Here is an 18,238-nt window from a genome sequence, read left to right as displayed (position 1 = left end):
CAATCAATCAATCGTATTTATTGAGCGCTTACTGTGTGCAGAGCACTGTACTAAGTGCTTGGGAAGTACAAGTTGGCAACATATAGAGACAGTCACTACCCAACAGTGGGCTCACAGTCTAGAAGCCCAACGGACATTCTCCTTTTCAATGCGCTAAAGCTGTGGGCAACCTGAAAAGGCCAACGCTATTTGGATCGAAGGCCATGTACTTCTAAGGCACTCATGTCATCACTCACCCATAACCCTTCCCCACCACAGCAGATCAAACGTACCCTTGCCACCTGGATTCAGGCCCAGGCCACATGCCAATTCAAGATGGTGGCCACCCAAGATTCCAGAAATCTTCCAGTGGGACACCCTGCCTTGACCCTGTCTGTGGCTTCCTGACATTTCCTTTCTGTGTAACAACGATAATGATGGCATTTACTAAGTGCTAACTATCAGTCAGTCAATCATCCCAATCCCACCGGAGGCTCGTAATCTCTTTAAATGATTAAATGATTTTCCCTGTGGCCATTAAAAGAGCTGGAAATAAAGGCCCTCTCGACCCCTGGGCCACTGCCCTTCCATCTAGCCACGATCTTCCTCCCTTAACGATCCAAGTTTGGTTTTAGGAATGGGGTGGAATTCATGGAGGTGGAAGGCTCAGAATGAGTAAACCTGCTTGGATACTGGATTGCAGGCCTGGGGGGCGGCAGGGAAGGTTGGGGAGGGCAATACTAGATGAAAGCTTTCCTTAATGAGAACACAGCCTTGTGTCTCAGGAGCATGGGGCGGGTTCTACATCCATTTCCCCCCGGCAGTAGGGCATGCACATTAGGACCCTCCCTGAACCAGAGGCTCAGCAGATTCCCAGCCCCTCCTCCCTCCCCCGAGTAAAAGAGATGGTGAGCCGAGGTGCCCCTCATCTTTAAATGGGAAGCAGTTCCCTCAGTCAGAGAAAGCATCAGAGTTTGACCCTAAGTGCCCCAAAAATCTAGTCGAGTTTCAGCGGTGGCCCTTTCCCTTTCCGAAAAAGGGAGCCGAACTTGCCAAGGCCGCCCACCGGCGAGGATCGCTCTGAGGGGTGGGCGGTTGAGGAAGGGGTTTAGCCGTAAGTCGGTTGGGGTCTCAGTCTCCACCTTGGAGGACGGTTACCTGATCGCACTTTGAGCGTCATCTTTTCGGACAGCCTGAGGTGAGTTCCCTCGTAGGCCGCACACTGGAAGCATGCTTTGTTGTAGGACCGCTGGACGCTCTTTATGATGATGCCCTCCTCGATGTTGGAGACAAGCTTCAGGCTCGGAGGCAGAGGATTCCCATCGCAGCCGTGCAGAGTGATGTTGGATAAGGCCGGGCTGGTCACGGTACACTTGACCAGGATATCACTGTCCTCTTTCCCATACAGGAGAGAATCCACCAGGAAGAGGATGTTGGGATCTGTGGGAGGCCAAAGGGGTGGTAGGGAGGAGGGAAGAGGGGGTGGGGAGAGAAAGGTCCAGGAATGGGTTTTAGCTACCTACGGAAGGGAAAAGTAAGTGTCCAACTTGTTTCTTGGCCACCTTCACCATTTCCGTCAAGCCAAGAAGATTTGAAGAAAGCTTGTGGTGCGTGTTCTATTTCTTAACTTTGTACAGAAGAGCATCACGGGGCTCTAAGTTAGGCCATTTATGGATCAGACGCAGGGACAACCCAGCCCAGGACTCTATCTCTGACAGGGTGCCAGGACTCTTGGAGACATCCACTCGTGGTCAGGGAGGAACCATCCAGCCCTGACTCTTTCCCCATGTCACAGCCCAGTCCAACTCTCCACTCTCCATCCCTGACTCTCCCCACAGTGATCACGTGAACACCATCCAACACCCATGACTTTCCCCTTACCACACTGAATCTCTCCTCTCTACCCCTGCCACTCCCTCCAGTGATCCAACCCAGATGTGCCTAAACCCCTGACCCTCCTCTTCCCACCCCTGCCTTTCTCCTCTTCACTCTTGGCTCTCCCTCCAATAACCCCGCTCGGATCATCCGACAGGCCTGACTCTCCCCTTTCCATCCCTGCCTCTCCCACTAGTGACCCAGCACGGACCATCCAACACCCCTGACTCTCTCCTCTGTACCCCTGATGCTTCCCAACAGTCTGTTCTATTCCTCCACGGATCTACCCAAGTCCTTCTGGAATGTGCAAAGTCTCCTCGGTGGGCCCAATACTTGTGGTTTCTCCCCAGTCTGGCACCTCTCTCCTGATCATCCCATGCCACCCCGGGCTTCCGGCTCCCGAGTGGATTGTGCAGCTTGACACCAGGGGAGCCGGAAAATGCTCCCTCGCCCACACGCCCAGGGAGCAGCAGGGGCTTTGACCAGGTGTGTGTGGATGGGATTCTCCCAAGGTGCGACAACCCCAGATCCCATGAGGCGAAGGGCGCGCGTTGCCTGGAGGGGGAGGTCCTTCCATCAGGAAGCACGATGGATCAGTACCCACTCACTGCTGCCCGCAGGGGTGTAGCGAGTCTAGCTCAAGGAACTGGCACTTATGACTGAGACCACCAGCTCTCAAGCCAGGGCCCTGAGACCTCCTCTAGTGACTCTGCCTCTTCCGAGCTCCACAAAGAGCTTGGTCGGTCGATACCAGTGCAGATGTTAGAAGGTATCGCCGTCACATGGCAGGGGCCACTGGGATGCCTGTTGGCCAGCTGCCAGGCCAGACCCCCGCACCCCACTGTCCCCTCCCCACCCAGAGAGCTGCCACTGGCGCAGATGTGATGGGTTACCTTTGACGAAGACATAGACGGAGCTGGTATTCAGGTCTCTGTCGGTGCATGTGTACCGGCCCGTGTCATGGGCAGTCGCCTTCTTCTTGTAGAACTTGTCACTGATGACCTTCTTCTCGGGGGGCCAGTTCTGGAAACTCCACCAGACCGGGCTGCTGAGGTTGCATGACAGGTCGAGCGAGTTGCCGGCCTCCAGGACCAGCTGCGGGATGGCCCAACTGATGGTCGATTGAGGAGAGCCTGCCAGTGGGGAGGGACGAATATCTGAGTCATTCCGGTCCTGGCTTTCTCTGCTCCAAGACTGCTTGACCTCCCAGCTCGTCGGCGACCTCCCAACCAAGGCTCACGAATCGCTTCGGCCTCAGCTCCGAGTTTTCCCAACTGGGCCTCTCCAGGTCTTTGTGCCCTCCCCTCTGCTTCCCAGAGCTGTCCGGGGTCAGGACCCTCCTTTAAGACCCGGAGCGTCCAATCAATCAATCAATCATATTTATTGAGTGCTTACTGTGTGCAGAGCACTGTACTAAGCGCTTGGGAAGTACAAGTTGGCAACAAGGCAGTGCCCTGCTCTCCATGGGCACTCAGAGCATGCTCTGCGACCTATGAGCACCTGGGCACATTAGGCCTCTCCCAAGCATTTAATATGATGCTCTTAAAGCTCTTCGAAGACTGGAATCATGTCTGCTTACTCTATTGTACTCTCCCAAGCTCTTAATACAAGGCTCTGCATCCAGTGGGTGCTCAGTATGTACTATTAACAGATTGACTGTTAGGGCACCTTCAATCCAAGAAGCAAGAAGAGTGAAAGGGAGAAAGGGATGTAGGAAGTGGGGAATTCTTTCCTGATTGCTATCCCCTTTCCAAGAGACAGTGGAAGGTGTCCAAGCCGACTCATTCCTCGACTGGGCCGGGGATAAATCCACCTTCATTATCAAGGGCCTGAGCACCTCCTGAGTACAAAGCACTGTACCACTTGTCGGCTGTGTGACCTTGGGTAAATCACTTAAATAATAATAATAATAATAGTATTTGTTAAGTGCTTACTATGAGCCAAGCACTGTTCTAAGCACCGGGGTAGATACAACGTAATCAGGTTGCCCCATGTGGGGCTCACAGTCTTCATCCCCATTTTACAGATGAGGTAACTGAGCCCTAGAGAAGTGAAGTAACTTGCCCAAAGGCACACAGCTGACAAGAAGTGGCAGAGCTGGGATTAGAACCCATGACCTCTAACTCCCAAGCTCAGGCTCTTACCACTAAGCCATGCCGCTTCTTGCTGCTGCTTAATTTCTCTGTGCTTCAATTTCTTCACCTGTCAAATGAGGGCTCAATACCTGTTTTCCTTCCTACTTAGACTGGGAGCCCCTTGTGGAACAGGGACTGTATCTGACCTGATTATCCTGAATCTACCCCAGCGCTTAGTACAGTGCTTGATATATAGTAATCACTTTGCAAATGCCATAATTATTATTACCAAGGAGACAAGCACCACCAAAGCAGGGAAACTGGGGTTCTAGCCCTAGCTCTACCACTGGCCCGCGGCATGGCCTTGGGCAAGTCATTCCATCACTCTGGGCCTCAGTCTTCTCATCCGTCCATAAAATGGGGGGAATACCCTCTATCTCTCAGAGACATCATGAGGCTATAATGAGTTCACTGACAAGTATGCCCTTTGGAGAAAATGAAGAACGCTGTTCCAATACATGCTAATGAATGACTATTGCTCTCATCACCTTCACATGCTGCTTATTGTTAAACTGTACTCTTGCAAATGCTTAGTATAGTGCTCTGCACACAGTATGCGCTCAATAAATACAACTGACAGCTGAGGAATTTGCTGCTCGTCAGCAGTGCTGCAGGGAAAGCTCAGCGGCCACACCGGGCCCTGGGCGTCCCGAACCGGTCAATGCCCTGCCAGCTGGGCCACCTATCTGGCTCTTGCTGGGGCACAAAACTGTCTCAGAAAATCCCCATTCCCCAGGCCACCCTCCCTTCTCCCACAGATCCTAAAACCTGAGAAGCAGTATTGCCTAGTGGATAAATCACCAGCCTGGGAATCAGAATGAGCTGATTTCTAATCCCAGCTCTGCCACTAGTTGGCTGTGTCACCTTGCATAAGTCACTTTACTCACTTTACCTCATCTGTAAAATGGAGATTAAGCCTGTGAGCCTCATGTGGGACATGGACTGTGTCCATCCTGGTTAGCTTGTACCTAATCCCAACACTTATATCTGTGCTAAGTGCTTAACAAATACTATTTTTTTAAAACATGGAGATGCAAGCTAACTAATCAACAGGACGTGCCATCTTCCTGGGGGCAGGGGAAGAGTTGCCCACCAACCCCTCGGCCCTCCTTTCAGCCTTCCCCCAACCATCAATGCCTGAGAACCTACCATTTCCTCAAATCCCCCGCTACTGAGGTTCATCTATTCTGGGCCCTGCTTCGAATAGACACTCGTCAGTCAGCCAGTCAGTCGTATTTATTGAGCGCTTACTGTGTGCAGAGCACTGTATTTAGCACTTGGGAGAGTACACTCATGTGGCATCAGCCAAGTCTCTGATCTCTGGCACGTCTCTCCCTCTGAGCCAACTAATGTAGTTACTGTCACAAAAATGGTCATTGAAAAGCCTGTGGGAAACTCCCTAGGGGGAAGCTATTCTGTGGTGCAAAGATCTATGAGCAGTCCGGGGTGAGGGGGTGTCATCTGACCAATTCCTGCAGGATGTCTCCCTCACCTCCAAGGAGTGCCACTCAGCCCCTGCAGAGCCTTTGATCCAGGGCTGCCCTTTTGGGACTCCAGCTTCCTCCAAGGAAGCTGGGAATCTGAGAGGAGGGTGTGGCGAGGAAGCCCCAAGGCTGGCCCATGCCCACGAGAGAATCTCTCTGGCCCAGGGGAGGGCTCTAGGATAGTCCCAGAAGTGCCCGGGGCCACTTGTGGCCGTCAGAGTTCAGCTACGGCAGTTCTGACTTCCAAAACCTTGGCGTCTCAAAGCCGGAACGCCACGGCAAGACGGATTGGGGATTCTGGTGTCTGCTGAGCCTGGCCCCGCCATCTGGAATGTTGAGGTGAGAAAGCCAATCCAGGGTTTTTCCTTCAACACTAATCCCTTTATCTTTCCAACCCTCGGAACAAAAATGGAAAGGGAGGGAAGGGACGGCGCAGAATGCTGGACTCCGGGCACTGGACTTGATGCTTGTGGAACAAGTGACCGGAAGGAGCCAGACAAAGGGCCCATCCTCAAGGGGGATGCAAATCAGCCAAGAGAAAGTAGGTAAAAGAAACTGGACTCAAATATTAAACACAAAATTAAATACAACAAAGGAACAAGCACACACATGAGTGTGCGCAAGTGGCGATAGGTGACATGACTGGGGAGGTGGGGGTTAGTCAGGGAAGGCCTTCTGGAGGAGAAGAGGGCCATGGTAGAGCTGAGTGAGGGAGGGGAAAGCTGGAGGTGAGACACTGAGGGGAAAGAGAGCTGTGGAATAGGAGTCGCACGTGAGCGTCACATCAAGATCATAACCCACAACGGGGCTGACTGAAGGCCCGAGACCCGCAGCCCCACCCGAGCCACCGTCTGGGTCTGCGGTGGGGCCGACCCCCCTCCCGGTGGCACGGCTGAGGCCATGACAGCAGTTAGGCTGGCCCCTTCCCCCTTCCGGCTGCCAGGAAAGAGTGTCTGACCCATCCCCCCCCAGCCCCCCAATTCCCTTTCGAAATGTCGACATTTTGCAACCGTGGGGCAGGTGGTCTCCGGGCACAGAACAGAGGGCACGTGCTGAGTCTCCCGGGGATGAGGGGCAGGGGTGCCTGAGAGAAGGGTGAGAGTCACTGTCAGCCCGAGATCATGGGCATCCACACGATGCTCCGCCAGGCCAGGCACGGCCCGTGCTTCTGCACCTTCCCAGAGGTACTCCCACTGTTTGGCCCATGGTGGGGTGGTCAGAGCCATGGGTGCGCAAACTGTGCTCCCCCCGATTCTATTTTGGAGGACAGCATGGGGGGCTCCCCTGACCAACAGCAGCAGCAGGGATCCTGCTCTTCCTCCTCCCTCTGGAATGGGGGTCACAGTCCCCGAGCGGGAAGACATTAGACTTCCCAGCCCAATGTCCCCCTTGCCCTCCTGATCCTGCAGTCCTACCTCCACCCACCGGCCCCAAAGGGTCAAGCCAAGCTCAGGATGGGCCGGGCCCCCACCCCGATCCTGCCCAAGACCTGTGGGGGACAACTATCCTCCAACTTCGTTTCCTCTCCACATCACCACCCCTTCTTGCATCGTCCTCACCCCCCCCCACCCCCCATAGCCCTGCCCTCAGCCTCTACAGTCCCATGATGACCCCCTCTACCCCCGGCTCCTGCCCACAGCCCCCTCTCCGACAAACTTTATCAGCCACACGCACTCTTCCCATCAACCCGCAGGGTCGGCCGGGGCAGGGCTGGGGGAAAAGGCTGCCCGCCAGCGAGGCAGGTGGGTGGGAATTAATCCTGAGGCCCCTGTGGTTAAGGGCTGTTCAGAAAAGAAACAGAAACACTGAGAAACTTTCCCATTCAGCCAGGCCGGTCAAGAAGTCCAGGCCCTGCAGGACTCAGCAGCCGCCTGGTCACTAGTCACCAGACACCAAATGACAAGCCTTTTGATGGGTCATACCTGGGTTGGGGGGTGCGGGGGGGAGGAGAGGACAGGAGAAGGGCAGTTTAATATCACTACACCCTAATGGAGAGCACCCAAGGCTGGGAGCTCCAGGATATCATCCTAGCTCTGCCACTTGCCCACTACATGACCTCAGAACAGTCCCTGAACTTCTCTGACCCTCAGTTTCCTCATCTGTAAAATACAGAAAATAATCCTTGCCTCTCCCTACCTCACGGTTGAGTGAGAGACTACAATGAGACAACTGGTGTGGAAGCGTTGCCCCGACCCAGAGCGGATGGATTTTAATTATTATCATCATTAATCATCATTTTGCCTCCTCCAATCCAAGCCCACAAGAAATAACCTCACCCAGCCAATGTATCCTGGGCTCCAGGGATAGTGCTGGGTGGAAGGGGGAGCTGGGGGGGTGTTGGCAGGGGGAGAGAGCAATCAGGATGGGAGCAAAGCAGGCATCCCCCCAAGGACAGAGAAGCCGGGTCAGCTGCCATCCAGAACTGGCCCTAGGACGGTCAGTCTTCCGGTGTGATCCCAGCGGTGATGGTACAATTTCCAGCCGGTTTGTTCCCGGTCCAGATACAGCCCCAGTGCTTTTATTGTCAGCATCCAGCTTCCCTTTCACTTCCCCTCTGGCTGCCGGGTTCCACGCCTCAGAAGCGGCGCCCAAATCCACTGGGACCACAACTCTGGAGCGAGCGGGAGAGGCTCAGGTAGCCCTGCGGCGAAAGATTCCCACCAAATGGCGCCCATAATTACATCACGCTACCCCGCGTGCCTGGTGTGATGTCATACCATAACAGGAATCTGGGTGTCTGATGTCCACAAGCGCCACCTTTGACCGACCCAGCTGGAATAATAATTATAATAATTAATAATTCCGGTATTTGTTAAGCGCTTACTATGTGCCAACACTGCTCTAAGCACTGGGGAGCATATGAGGTAATAAGGTGGTCCCACATGGGGCTCGCATTCTTAATCCCCATTTTACAGATGAGGTAACTGAGGCACAGAGAAGTTACATGGCTTGCCCAAGGTCACACAGCTGACAAGTGGCGGAGCCGGGATTAGAACCCACGTCCTCTGACTCCCAAGTCCGGGCTCTTTCCACCAAGCCCCACTGCTTCTCCATTATGGTACTTGTTAAGCGCTTACTGTGTGCCAGGCACTGTTCTAAGCACTGGAATAGATACAAATTAATTAGGTTAAACAAAGTCACTGTCCCACATGGGGCTCACATTCTTAATCCCCATTTTACAGACGAGGTAACCGAGGCCCAGAGAAGTGAAGCGACTTGCCCAAGGTCACACAGCAGACACGGGTGGGGCCAGGATTAGAACCCTGGACCTTCTCACTCCCAGGCTGATGCTCTATCCCATGTACCCTGCCCAGAGCTCAGAGTCCAGCCCTTACCTCATCTTTCCCCCCCTGGCCCCGCCTCACCCCACCCAACACCATCTATGGCCGACCCCTGCACGGAATCCGATCCAGAGCGCGGCACCGGTTCTGTAGAGACTTGGCCGGCACGCTGAATCTCAGAAGTCAGTGCAAACAGATTTTTTCCTCCGGGAGGAGAGCCGATGCCTGGCGCTGGCACCTGCGATCTGGCCCGCGACCGGTTCTCCTACCAGACATCCGCAGGCCCGAGTTGGGAAGGGGCAGCTAGGCAGCATTCGAATGCTGCCTCGCACGGGGCCAGTAGGGACGGTGACCTCGCAGACCTGAAACCCATCCCGACCGGCAAGCCCCGTTAACAAAACTACTAAAGGTTCTGGCCCATGTCAAACGTGTTTCCGTTCGTGTGTAAGTTCCTTTTTGCCCCTGCTGCCCGTTCCCTGCATGCTTAGTACAGGTCAGTGTATTGCACCCTGGAAGCATGCAATGAATTAACCCTCTTTACCCCAGACTGCCCCGCCCCCAGTCTGGAATTCCTGTCTCAAGTTCCCACTCCTTCCTCTCTTCCCCTGTCAAGGGAAGGCAGCCAGCCATCTGAAGGAGAAGCACCTTGGCCTAGGTGAAAGAGCAAGGGCCTGGGTGTTAGAGGACCTGGGTTCTAATTCTGGCTTTGCCACTCATCAGCTGTGTGATCTTGGGCAAGTCATTTCCCTTCACTGCAGTTCCCTCATCTGTAAAATGTTGGGGGGGGGGGGGGTTAAGACTGGGAGCGCATGTGGAACAGGGACTCTGTCCACCCTGATTATAATAATAATGATGGCATTTGTTAGGCGCTTTCTAAGGGCAAAGCACTGTTCTAATCGCTGGGGAGGTTACAAGGTGATCAGGTTGTCCCATAGGGGGCTCACAGTCTTCATCCGCATTTTACAGACGAGGAAATCAATCAATCAATCGTATTTATTGAGCACTTACTGTGTGCAGAGCACTGTACTAAGCGCTTGGGAAGTACAAGTTGGCAACATATAGAGACGGTCCCTACCCAACAGTGGGCTCACAGTCTAGAAGAGGGAACTGAGGCACAGAGAAATGAAGCGACTTGCCCAGAGTCACACAGCTGACAGATGGCAGAGCTGGGATTTGAACCCATGACCCTCGATTCCAAAGCCCAGGCTCTTTCCATTGAGCCACGCTGCTTCCCTATCTTGATTATCTTGTCTCCATCCCAGCACTTTAGTACAGTGCCTAGTGCACAGTAAGCACTTTAACAAATACCATTTAAAAAAATGACATTTTTTAATGGTATTTGTTAAGCGCTTACTGTGTGCAGAGCACTGTTCTAAGCACTGAGCACTGTTCTAAGCGCTGGACAATGTGATTCTCAGCTGCAAGCAGGAGGCAGGGCTGATGGTAAGTGCAGCTGAGAGGAGGTACACATAGTATTTAAAAAACTGCACCTGTGGAGGGCAGATTGAAAGAGAGTCAGAGAAAGAAGTAGGCCAGTATCGACAACAGGGAACTAAACAGCACGGCACAGTGGACAAAGCAAGGGCCCAGGAGTCAAAAGGACCTGCGTTCTAACCCCTGCTCTGCCACATGTCTGCTACGTGACCTTGGGTAAGTCACTTCACTTACCCAAGGGCATCACTTACCTCATCTCTAAAATGGGGATTGAGACTGTGAGCCCCAGGTGAGACAGGGCCTGTGTCCAACCCGATTTGCTTGATCCCACCCCAGTGCTCAGTATAGTGCCTGGCACATAGTAAGTGCTTAGAACAGTGCTTTGCACATAGTAAGCGCTTAATAAATGCCATTATTATTATTGATAATAACAATAAATAATAATGATAGTACTTGTTAAGCACTCACTATGTGCAAAGCACGGTTCTAAGCGCTGGGTGGATACAAGGTGATCAGGTTGTCCCACGTGGGGCTCACAATCTCAGCGCTTTTTAGAACAGTGCTCTGCACATAGTAGGCACTTAACAAATGCCATTATTATTACCATCATTATTATTATTATTATTAATCCCCATTTTACAGATGAGGTAACTGAGGCCCAGAGAAGTGAAGCAACTTGCCCAAAGTCACACAGCTGACAATTGGCGGAGCCGGGATTTGAACCCATGACCTGTGACTCCAAAGCCCATGCTCCTTCCGCTGAGCCATGCTGCTTAACAAATACCACAATTTTTATTATTATTAAAACTGAGTTTAGCACTCACGTCTCTCTGGCCCCACTTCTTTTTGAAACTTCTACAGTTTGGACACCTGACTCATTCAGATTTATTCAGGCTCTGCTTCAGTACGAATTTTGGCCAGATTTTGCCAGACTCACTAAACCGACAACCCGGCCTACTCTACAGCATTCACATCAGTGAAAGAGAGCTAATTGCCAGTTAGTCATCAGCCAAGACAAACCTATCAAAAGTCCAACTTGACATTACTTGGGAGTGCTCTGAGATCAGACACCAATGTTTTATATTGCTAATCGGATAATTGCTCAGCCTCCCTACATTTGAATACATACGCAATAGCAATATTGAAACAATTAAGTTGATTTAAAAACACGTTAATGGATAAAATAAGTCTCTCCCCAGTTTAATCATTTCTTTATTCCATCAGAACATTTGCCAGTCAATTTGCTTAATGGGTTTCCACTTTCCTCCTGGTTTTTCTTGGTGGCATTTACTCCAAAAAAATGCATCAGCTTTCTGGCTGGTCTCCATCTAAACAACAACTTTTTTACGAGCAGCCCCGATAGGGGAATTGTTTCTCTTGTCTCTTTGTGGCACACGGATGGAGAGAGATTTTTTGGATGAGGATCTGATGGCTTTCTCCCCTTCTCCCATACTGGCTTCCTTCTCCCCAGATTCCCATTAGTTTGGAGAGGTTTTTCCCCTGCCCAAATGACCTCAGGGATGACAGAAGGTCCTATAAAAAGGCCAACCAACCTCAATCAACATCAGAACGTTTTCCTCTGTAATTTTCATCGATGCCCAATTGGAGCCAGCCCAACAGAGGAAGGAAATTTCAAATGTTTGGAAATGGGACTGAATACCGTGTCCGCTGTTGGCAGCGGGATGATCCAATCACCATGATTTGGGACACGCTAATAAGCGAATATGCCAACATTCCCCCAGAATCAGTGGGTGCTGGGAGCCCTGCTAGAGCCCCCAAATCGAGGACCCCAACGGGGTCCCAGACCCAGGCGACTTTTCCACATTCCAAGTGCTTGGCAGCAGGGCAATTCCCAATAAATCGTTGGGTGCTCAGAGGAGCCAAAATACGTGTCTGCTCCAGAGGAAGTTGGAATGCTGAGGAATTCGCCCTGGGTCTGCTCCGAGCGACTGTAAGCTTGTTGTGGGCAGGGAATGTGTCCCTTTATTGTTGTACTCTTCCCAGCGCTTAGTTCAGTGCTCTGCACAAGAATATGTGAAATTCAAAACCTAAACATCCAATGCAGATGGTTAACGTTCTATTAAAAATTATTTCCAGGCCTTGGGATTCTGAAAACTGCCTTGGTATAGTCTATTCCAGTGGTCTAATTATCCCTGGAACAAAGAAGTTCTTTCTTACGCATAACCAAAATTTTCCTTCAGTAGTGTGGCCTAGTGAAGTGAACACCTGTATATATGTTTGTACATATTTATTACTCTATTTTACTTGTACATATTTATTCTATTTATTTTATTTGGTTTACATGTTTTGTTTTGTTTTGTTGTCTGTCTCCCCCTTCTACACTGTGAGCCCGCTGTTGGGTAGGGACTGTCTCTATATGTTGCAAACTTGTACTTCCCAAGTGCTTAGTACAGTGCTCTGCACACAGTAAGCGCTCAATAAATACGATTGAATGAATGACAGCACTCAATAAATACGATTAAAAGAATGAACAAACGAACAACCGTTCTCTTCTGCTGGGGTCAGGGGCTGTGTCAAATCCAGGGTCTGGGAATCCCCAAGCTCCTTGCCCGGATTTTGGGTGGGTGGGGAGGCTCCTCTGTGAACCCAGGGCTCACCCATAATATTAATAATAATAGTATTTGTTAAGCACTTATTCTGTGCCAGACACTGTTCTAAATGCTGGGGTAGATGCTAATCTGGTCAGAAGCAGGCCGTGTCTCACACAGGGCTCACAGTCTTAATCCCCATTTTACAGCTGAGGGAACTGAGGCACCAAGAAGTGAAGTGACTGGCCCAAGGTCACACAGCAGGTAAGTGGCAGAGACAGAATTAGAACCCAGGTCCTTCTGATTCCCAGGCCCATGATCTATCCACTAATCCATGCTGCAGCCCTCTTTATGGGAACAAGGAAAGAAAAAAGCAGTGTGGTCTAACGGGAATAGCCTGAGATTGGGAGTCGGGAGACCCGGGTTCTCATCCTGGCCCTGCCAGTGGCCTGAAGCACAGAGAATCAATCAATCAATCGTATTTATTGAGCGCTTACTGTGTGCAGAGCACTGTACTAAGCGCTTGGGAAGTACAAGTTGGCAACATACAGAGACAGTCCCTACCCAACAGTGGGCTCACAGTCTAAAAGGGGGCTCACAGTCTAAAAGGGGGAAGTTAGGGGACTCGCCCAAGGTCACACAGCAGACAAGTGGTGGAGCCAGAACTAGAACCCAGGTCCTCTACGATCTAGCAGACCATCATCAGGCACTAAAAGTAGCATGTTGTAGTGGATAGACAAGGGGCCTCAGAATGAGAAGGTCATTGGTTCTAATCCCAGTTGTGCAACCTGTCTGCTCTGTGACCTTGGGCAAATCACTTCACTTTTCTGTGCATCAGTTACCTCATCTGCAAAATGGGGATTGAGACTGTGAGCCCCACGTGGGACAGAGACTGTGTCCAACTTGATTTGGTCGTATCCACTCCAGTGCTTAGTACAGTACCTGGCACTTAGTAAGCAGTTAACAAATACCATTATTATTAATATTATTATTAATAATTAAAAGCCACATTACGGGTAGGAGAATGCAATAAAGATATATGCAAGTCTGACCAGGTAGGGAAAGCAACAGAGAATAAAGATATGTACAAGTTAGCACACTGCAGAGTTCCTTAAATCTCACAGTCCTTTTAGCAACCTGTCGATGAATTCTCTCCCTTCCCTTCTCCTACTCCCAATTCCTCCTTGCATTTTCCTTCTTCGAAAACCTGAGGATTAGTGTTGTCTGACGCGCAGAGCACGGGACTGGGAGTCAGAAAGTCTTGGGTTCTAATCCGGACTCCACCACTTGGTTGCTGCATGTCTTGGAAACAGCACGGGCTTTGGAGTCAAAGGTCATGGGTTCAAATCCCGGCTCCGCCAATTGTCAGCTGTGTGACTTCGGGCAAGTCACTTAAATTCTCTGTGCCTCAGTTACCTCATCTGTAAAATTAAGATTAAGACTGTGAGCCCCACGTGAGACAACCTGATCACCTTGTAACCTCCCCAGCGCTTAAAACAGTGCTTTGCACATAGTAAGCCCTTAATAAATACCATTATTATTATTATTATTATATCACTCAACTTCTATGCGCCTCAGTTACCTCATCTGTAAAATGGGGATTAAGGCTGTGAACCCCGTGTTGGCTAGGGACTGTGTCCAATCTGATTAGTTTGAATCTACATCAGCCTTTAAGACAGTGCCTGGCCCATAGTAAGCACTTAATACTGTAACATGATAAAAAAATCCTCCTTCTCAATAAAGATGGCTTGGTCAGTTATTGTAAAATGATCCCTCTAGGCCTGTTCCGTCCCTTTAATCAGTCGACACAAACTGATTCAAGCATCCTGATTAAAACTTCAAATTTAATATTCAGTGAGGAATCCAATGAGTTTGAACAACAGTGGAGAAAGGCGTCAGGGGACCAGCTAATGCGTCTTTCCCCGACCGCTGGGAAGCCTGCCTGCTTTCTTCGAGCCCAAATGCCTCGCCTCACAAGCCCTCCTCAGGACCGCTCCCCCAAATCCCCAGACTCACTGCTAAGACCCTGAACGGCCGTTACGGTTTCAACCCAGAAACGATTGCAGTCCTCCGGCTCCAGTGACCTTTCCTGAGGGAGTTGCTGGGATGGGGTCGGGTCAGAGACGAGGCAAGTCTGTCTGCAGCCTGGGCAGATCCTGCTAAGGCTCACCAGCCTGAGGTCCTCTCATGGTGGAACACAACTAGAGGTGGCCTCTCCTTGGGGTGGGAAAACAAAGTGGGCAGGGGCTGAGAGCGGGCAGGCTTCAAAGTGCCAAGAAGCCGGGAAGCTACCATCTTGGGTCTTCAGAGCTCTGACGTAAAGGATGCCAGGACTCGGCTCACGCAGCCGTGGTGGGAGATCGAGGGGCGTATCACCACTCCCCTCCCTACCTTGGCATTGGCCGCCAGGGTGGAAACCACCCTGAGGAGAGTAGTATCCATCTGACCAGAAAATGACCACCCTGCCTTGTCTTCGGCATTTGGGAAAAGGTAAGTAAGTTTCCCAATGGGGGGCAGCGGAAACTGGGAATATCTGGAAAGATGTACAGTATGGGGAAATCACGCAAGGGTAGAGAGGCAGGATGAAACACAGCCCTTGTCTATCTTTTCTCCCTTTCTACCTTCCTCCTTTTCCGTGTCTACAGGGTCAAAGCTCCTTGAAAGCAGAGATTGTATCTACCAATTTTAATATATTGAGCTCTCCAAGTGCTTAAAACAGTGCTCTTTGGACACAGTAAGTGCTCAATAAATATCACTAATTAATTGATCATGTTTCTATTGTTCTCACCCAAGCACTTGGTGTAATGCAATGCACCCTGGGGGCACTTGGCACGCAGCACCCAAAAGCCGCTTTACCCTGTACTCCTCAATTTCCTCATCTGCAAAGCGGGGATTAAATACCTATGTCTCCCTCCTACTTAGACTGTGAGCCCCGTGTAGGACCGGGATTGTGTCCAACCTGATTACCCTGTATCTACCCTAGCACTCAGTACAGTGCAAGTATTATCAAATACCTCAACTATCATTACCATGGTTGGGGGCACTAGGCCCACACCCAGACTTATCCACAAGCATGGCTCCGTCTCACTATGGAAATAAGACCCCCTCCCTTAGGTGAGAAATACTGAAGGGACAGTCCTCCCCGTGGATCTGAGAGGGGCCCAGCTGCCGCTCCAGGGAATCCCACCAAACTGAGCCCACGACGGCTCTTGATTTAGGAAGCGGTTCGCGGAGACTGGATTGGCCAAACAAAATATCTCAAGCGGGAGGGGGGCTAATCAGTCATTATCATCACTGAGTCTTACTCTGTGCAGAGTAATAATAATAATAATAGCATTTATTAAGCACTTACTATGTGCAAAGCACTGTTCTAAGCGCTGGGGAGGTTATAAGGTGATCAGGTTATCCCACGGGGGGCTCACAGTCTTAATCCCCATTTTACAGATGAGGTAACTGAGGCCCAGAGAAGTTAAGTGACTTGCCCAAAGTCACACAGCTGACAAGTGGAGGAGCCGGGATTTGAACCCATGACCACTGACTCCAAAGCCTGTGCTCTTTCCACTGAGCCACGCTGATCAAAGCACTTGGGAGAGTACAATACTACAGAATTGGAAGACAAGTTCCCTATACACAGTAAGCGTACAGCCAACAGAATTTACCAAAAGCTTACTAGACTGTATGCACTAAAAACTTGAGAGAACAATAGAGTCGATGGACATAATCCCCGCCCTCAGAGAGCTTCCAGTCTGGCAGAGGGCAGAGACACTAAAGTATATCCCAGCTAGGGGAAGGAAGGAGGTTCTGGGCAGGAGTTAGCGGCAAGCAGCCGAGGGCTGAAACAAGCTCCAGCCGGGATCTCAGAGTAGCCTCGCCCGGGAAACACATTTGCTGCTCGGCTTCAGAATTGGCAGTCGGTCCGAGCTCATCCAAAACCATGGCAACCGAGCCTCTCTGAGTGGAACCTCTCCAGGCTGGGCCTACTCTAGACCAATAACTCACTTCTGGGCCCCTGAAGCGACTCGGGTGGTTCTCTCCTCTGTGGTATAGGGGCCTCCGAGTGTGTCCAAGGAGCATCTGGAAGTTGGGCTCTGCCAGCCTGCTCGGCGTTCCCATGGGCTACTTAGTTCCAATGGACCAGGTTTCCCTGCGTTTCACAATGAGGCTTCCCTCCTCTTCCCCCGGGGGTAGGGGAGGGGGAGCCGGAGTCCTGAGAACCCACCTCTTACAACCATCTACCTCACCCCATTCAACTTCCCCAAAACCCAAACTCAAGGCGACAGGGCCTCCCTGAGACAGCGGGACCCAAATGTACCCTACTCCCCCAGAGTGCAGGAAGGAAGGAGAAGCCAGCCTGACCCCCGGACAACACCATCACCTGGAGCCCAGTCTAGCGAGCAATTCCGGTGCGAATGTTCACAAGACTCCCAATCCCGACCTACGGGAGGGCTTAGATGCCCAGTTCTTGATGGTGACCGCACACCCATTCCCCAGACTGGGGACACAGAAAATTGCTGTTCAACATTCCGACCCTCTTTAAACCTCAAAAATGCCTTTAGACTCCCCCCTTCCCACAAGCCTCTCTCTTCCCAACTAGAGGAATGCTTTCTCCAACTCCACCGTATCACTCATCAGTCGAGGGCTCTGAATTGTGAAAACAACTGTGACTCCCTGCAATCCGAACATGGTACTCAGAGGGAGGAGGCAGGGTGGCCTGCGGGGAGGGAGAGAATGTTTCTTGGGTCTTCCATGCAATTGTCCTACATTCTGACATCTTTACTGCTGCTTAGACGGCTGTCCTCTAGGGCTGACTGCGAGCTAGCCCAGTGCCCACTATGACTCCCCGGATCGCTTCCTGCAGGTTTAGGACTAAGCCAGACCCTTCTCCATTCCTTACCTGCCCTTCTTAACCAGAGCCCATGCCAGCCCAAGAGATGCTGGGTGCGTAACTACTCCAAGATGTGCCTGCTTTCGGGTTGCCTGTGGACTCTCTGTAAGGACAATCGGGACAGAAATCAATGTTTTTCTCATTCTCCTTTACAGAGTCGGTGGACACAATCCCTGCCCTCAGGGAGCTTCCAGTCTTGCAGAGGAAGTAGACACTTAAGTACATCCCAGCTGGCAGAAGGAGGAAAGGCAGACAAGGTCAAAGAACTTTTCAAGGTCACAGCCATAGACACACTCCTGGAGTGATGAACGATTAGATCTGTCGGCTGGGGTGGATTTGGGGGCTTTGAATAGCCTTCCTCTTCCCTTCCATTTTCATAAAGGACCCCCTGAGCTAGCTGTTTCTCGCTGGCCTGTCCCACCTCTCAACCCCTCGCTCGCACTGTTTCAGTCTAGAACTCTCTCCCACACAAACCCAACTACCCAAAGATCTCCCTACATTCAAAACCCTCCTAAAATCCCACCTCCTCCAACAAGCCTTCCCCAGTTAACTCTCCCCTCCCCGCATAAGTCAGAGCAGCCTGGCAGGCACTTGTGTGTACCCATAAAAGCGATCA

The 18,238-nt window shown here is 51.3% G+C and overlaps 1 protein-coding gene across 3 annotated transcripts in view; it reads right to left on the bottom strand.

Moving 5' to 3' along the window:
* Positions 1 to 18,238, bottom strand: part of KIT (KIT proto-oncogene, receptor tyrosine kinase) — a 54,327-nt gene that overhangs the window by 30,446 nt on the left and 5,643 nt on the right. For all 3 annotated transcript variants that reach the window (XM_038769208.1, XM_038769209.1, XM_038769210.1), the window contains exons 2-3: positions 2,748 to 2,987; positions 1,138 to 1,419 (exon numbers count right to left, since the gene is read on the bottom strand). In XM_038769208.1, coding sequence (XP_038625136.1) covers positions 1,138 to 1,419; positions 2,748 to 2,987 — 522 coding nt within the window. The remainder of the gene's footprint in view (positions 1 to 1,137; positions 1,420 to 2,747; positions 2,988 to 18,238) is intronic.

This window comes from Tachyglossus aculeatus, chromosome X5 (assembly GCF_015852505.1).
Source record: "Tachyglossus aculeatus isolate mTacAcu1 chromosome X5, mTacAcu1.pri, whole genome shotgun sequence".
NCBI lineage: Eukaryota > Metazoa > Chordata > Mammalia > Monotremata > Tachyglossidae > Tachyglossus > Tachyglossus aculeatus.
The sequence above is the reverse complement of the archived record's forward strand: the minus strand, read 5'-3'. Positions and strand labels throughout refer to the sequence as shown.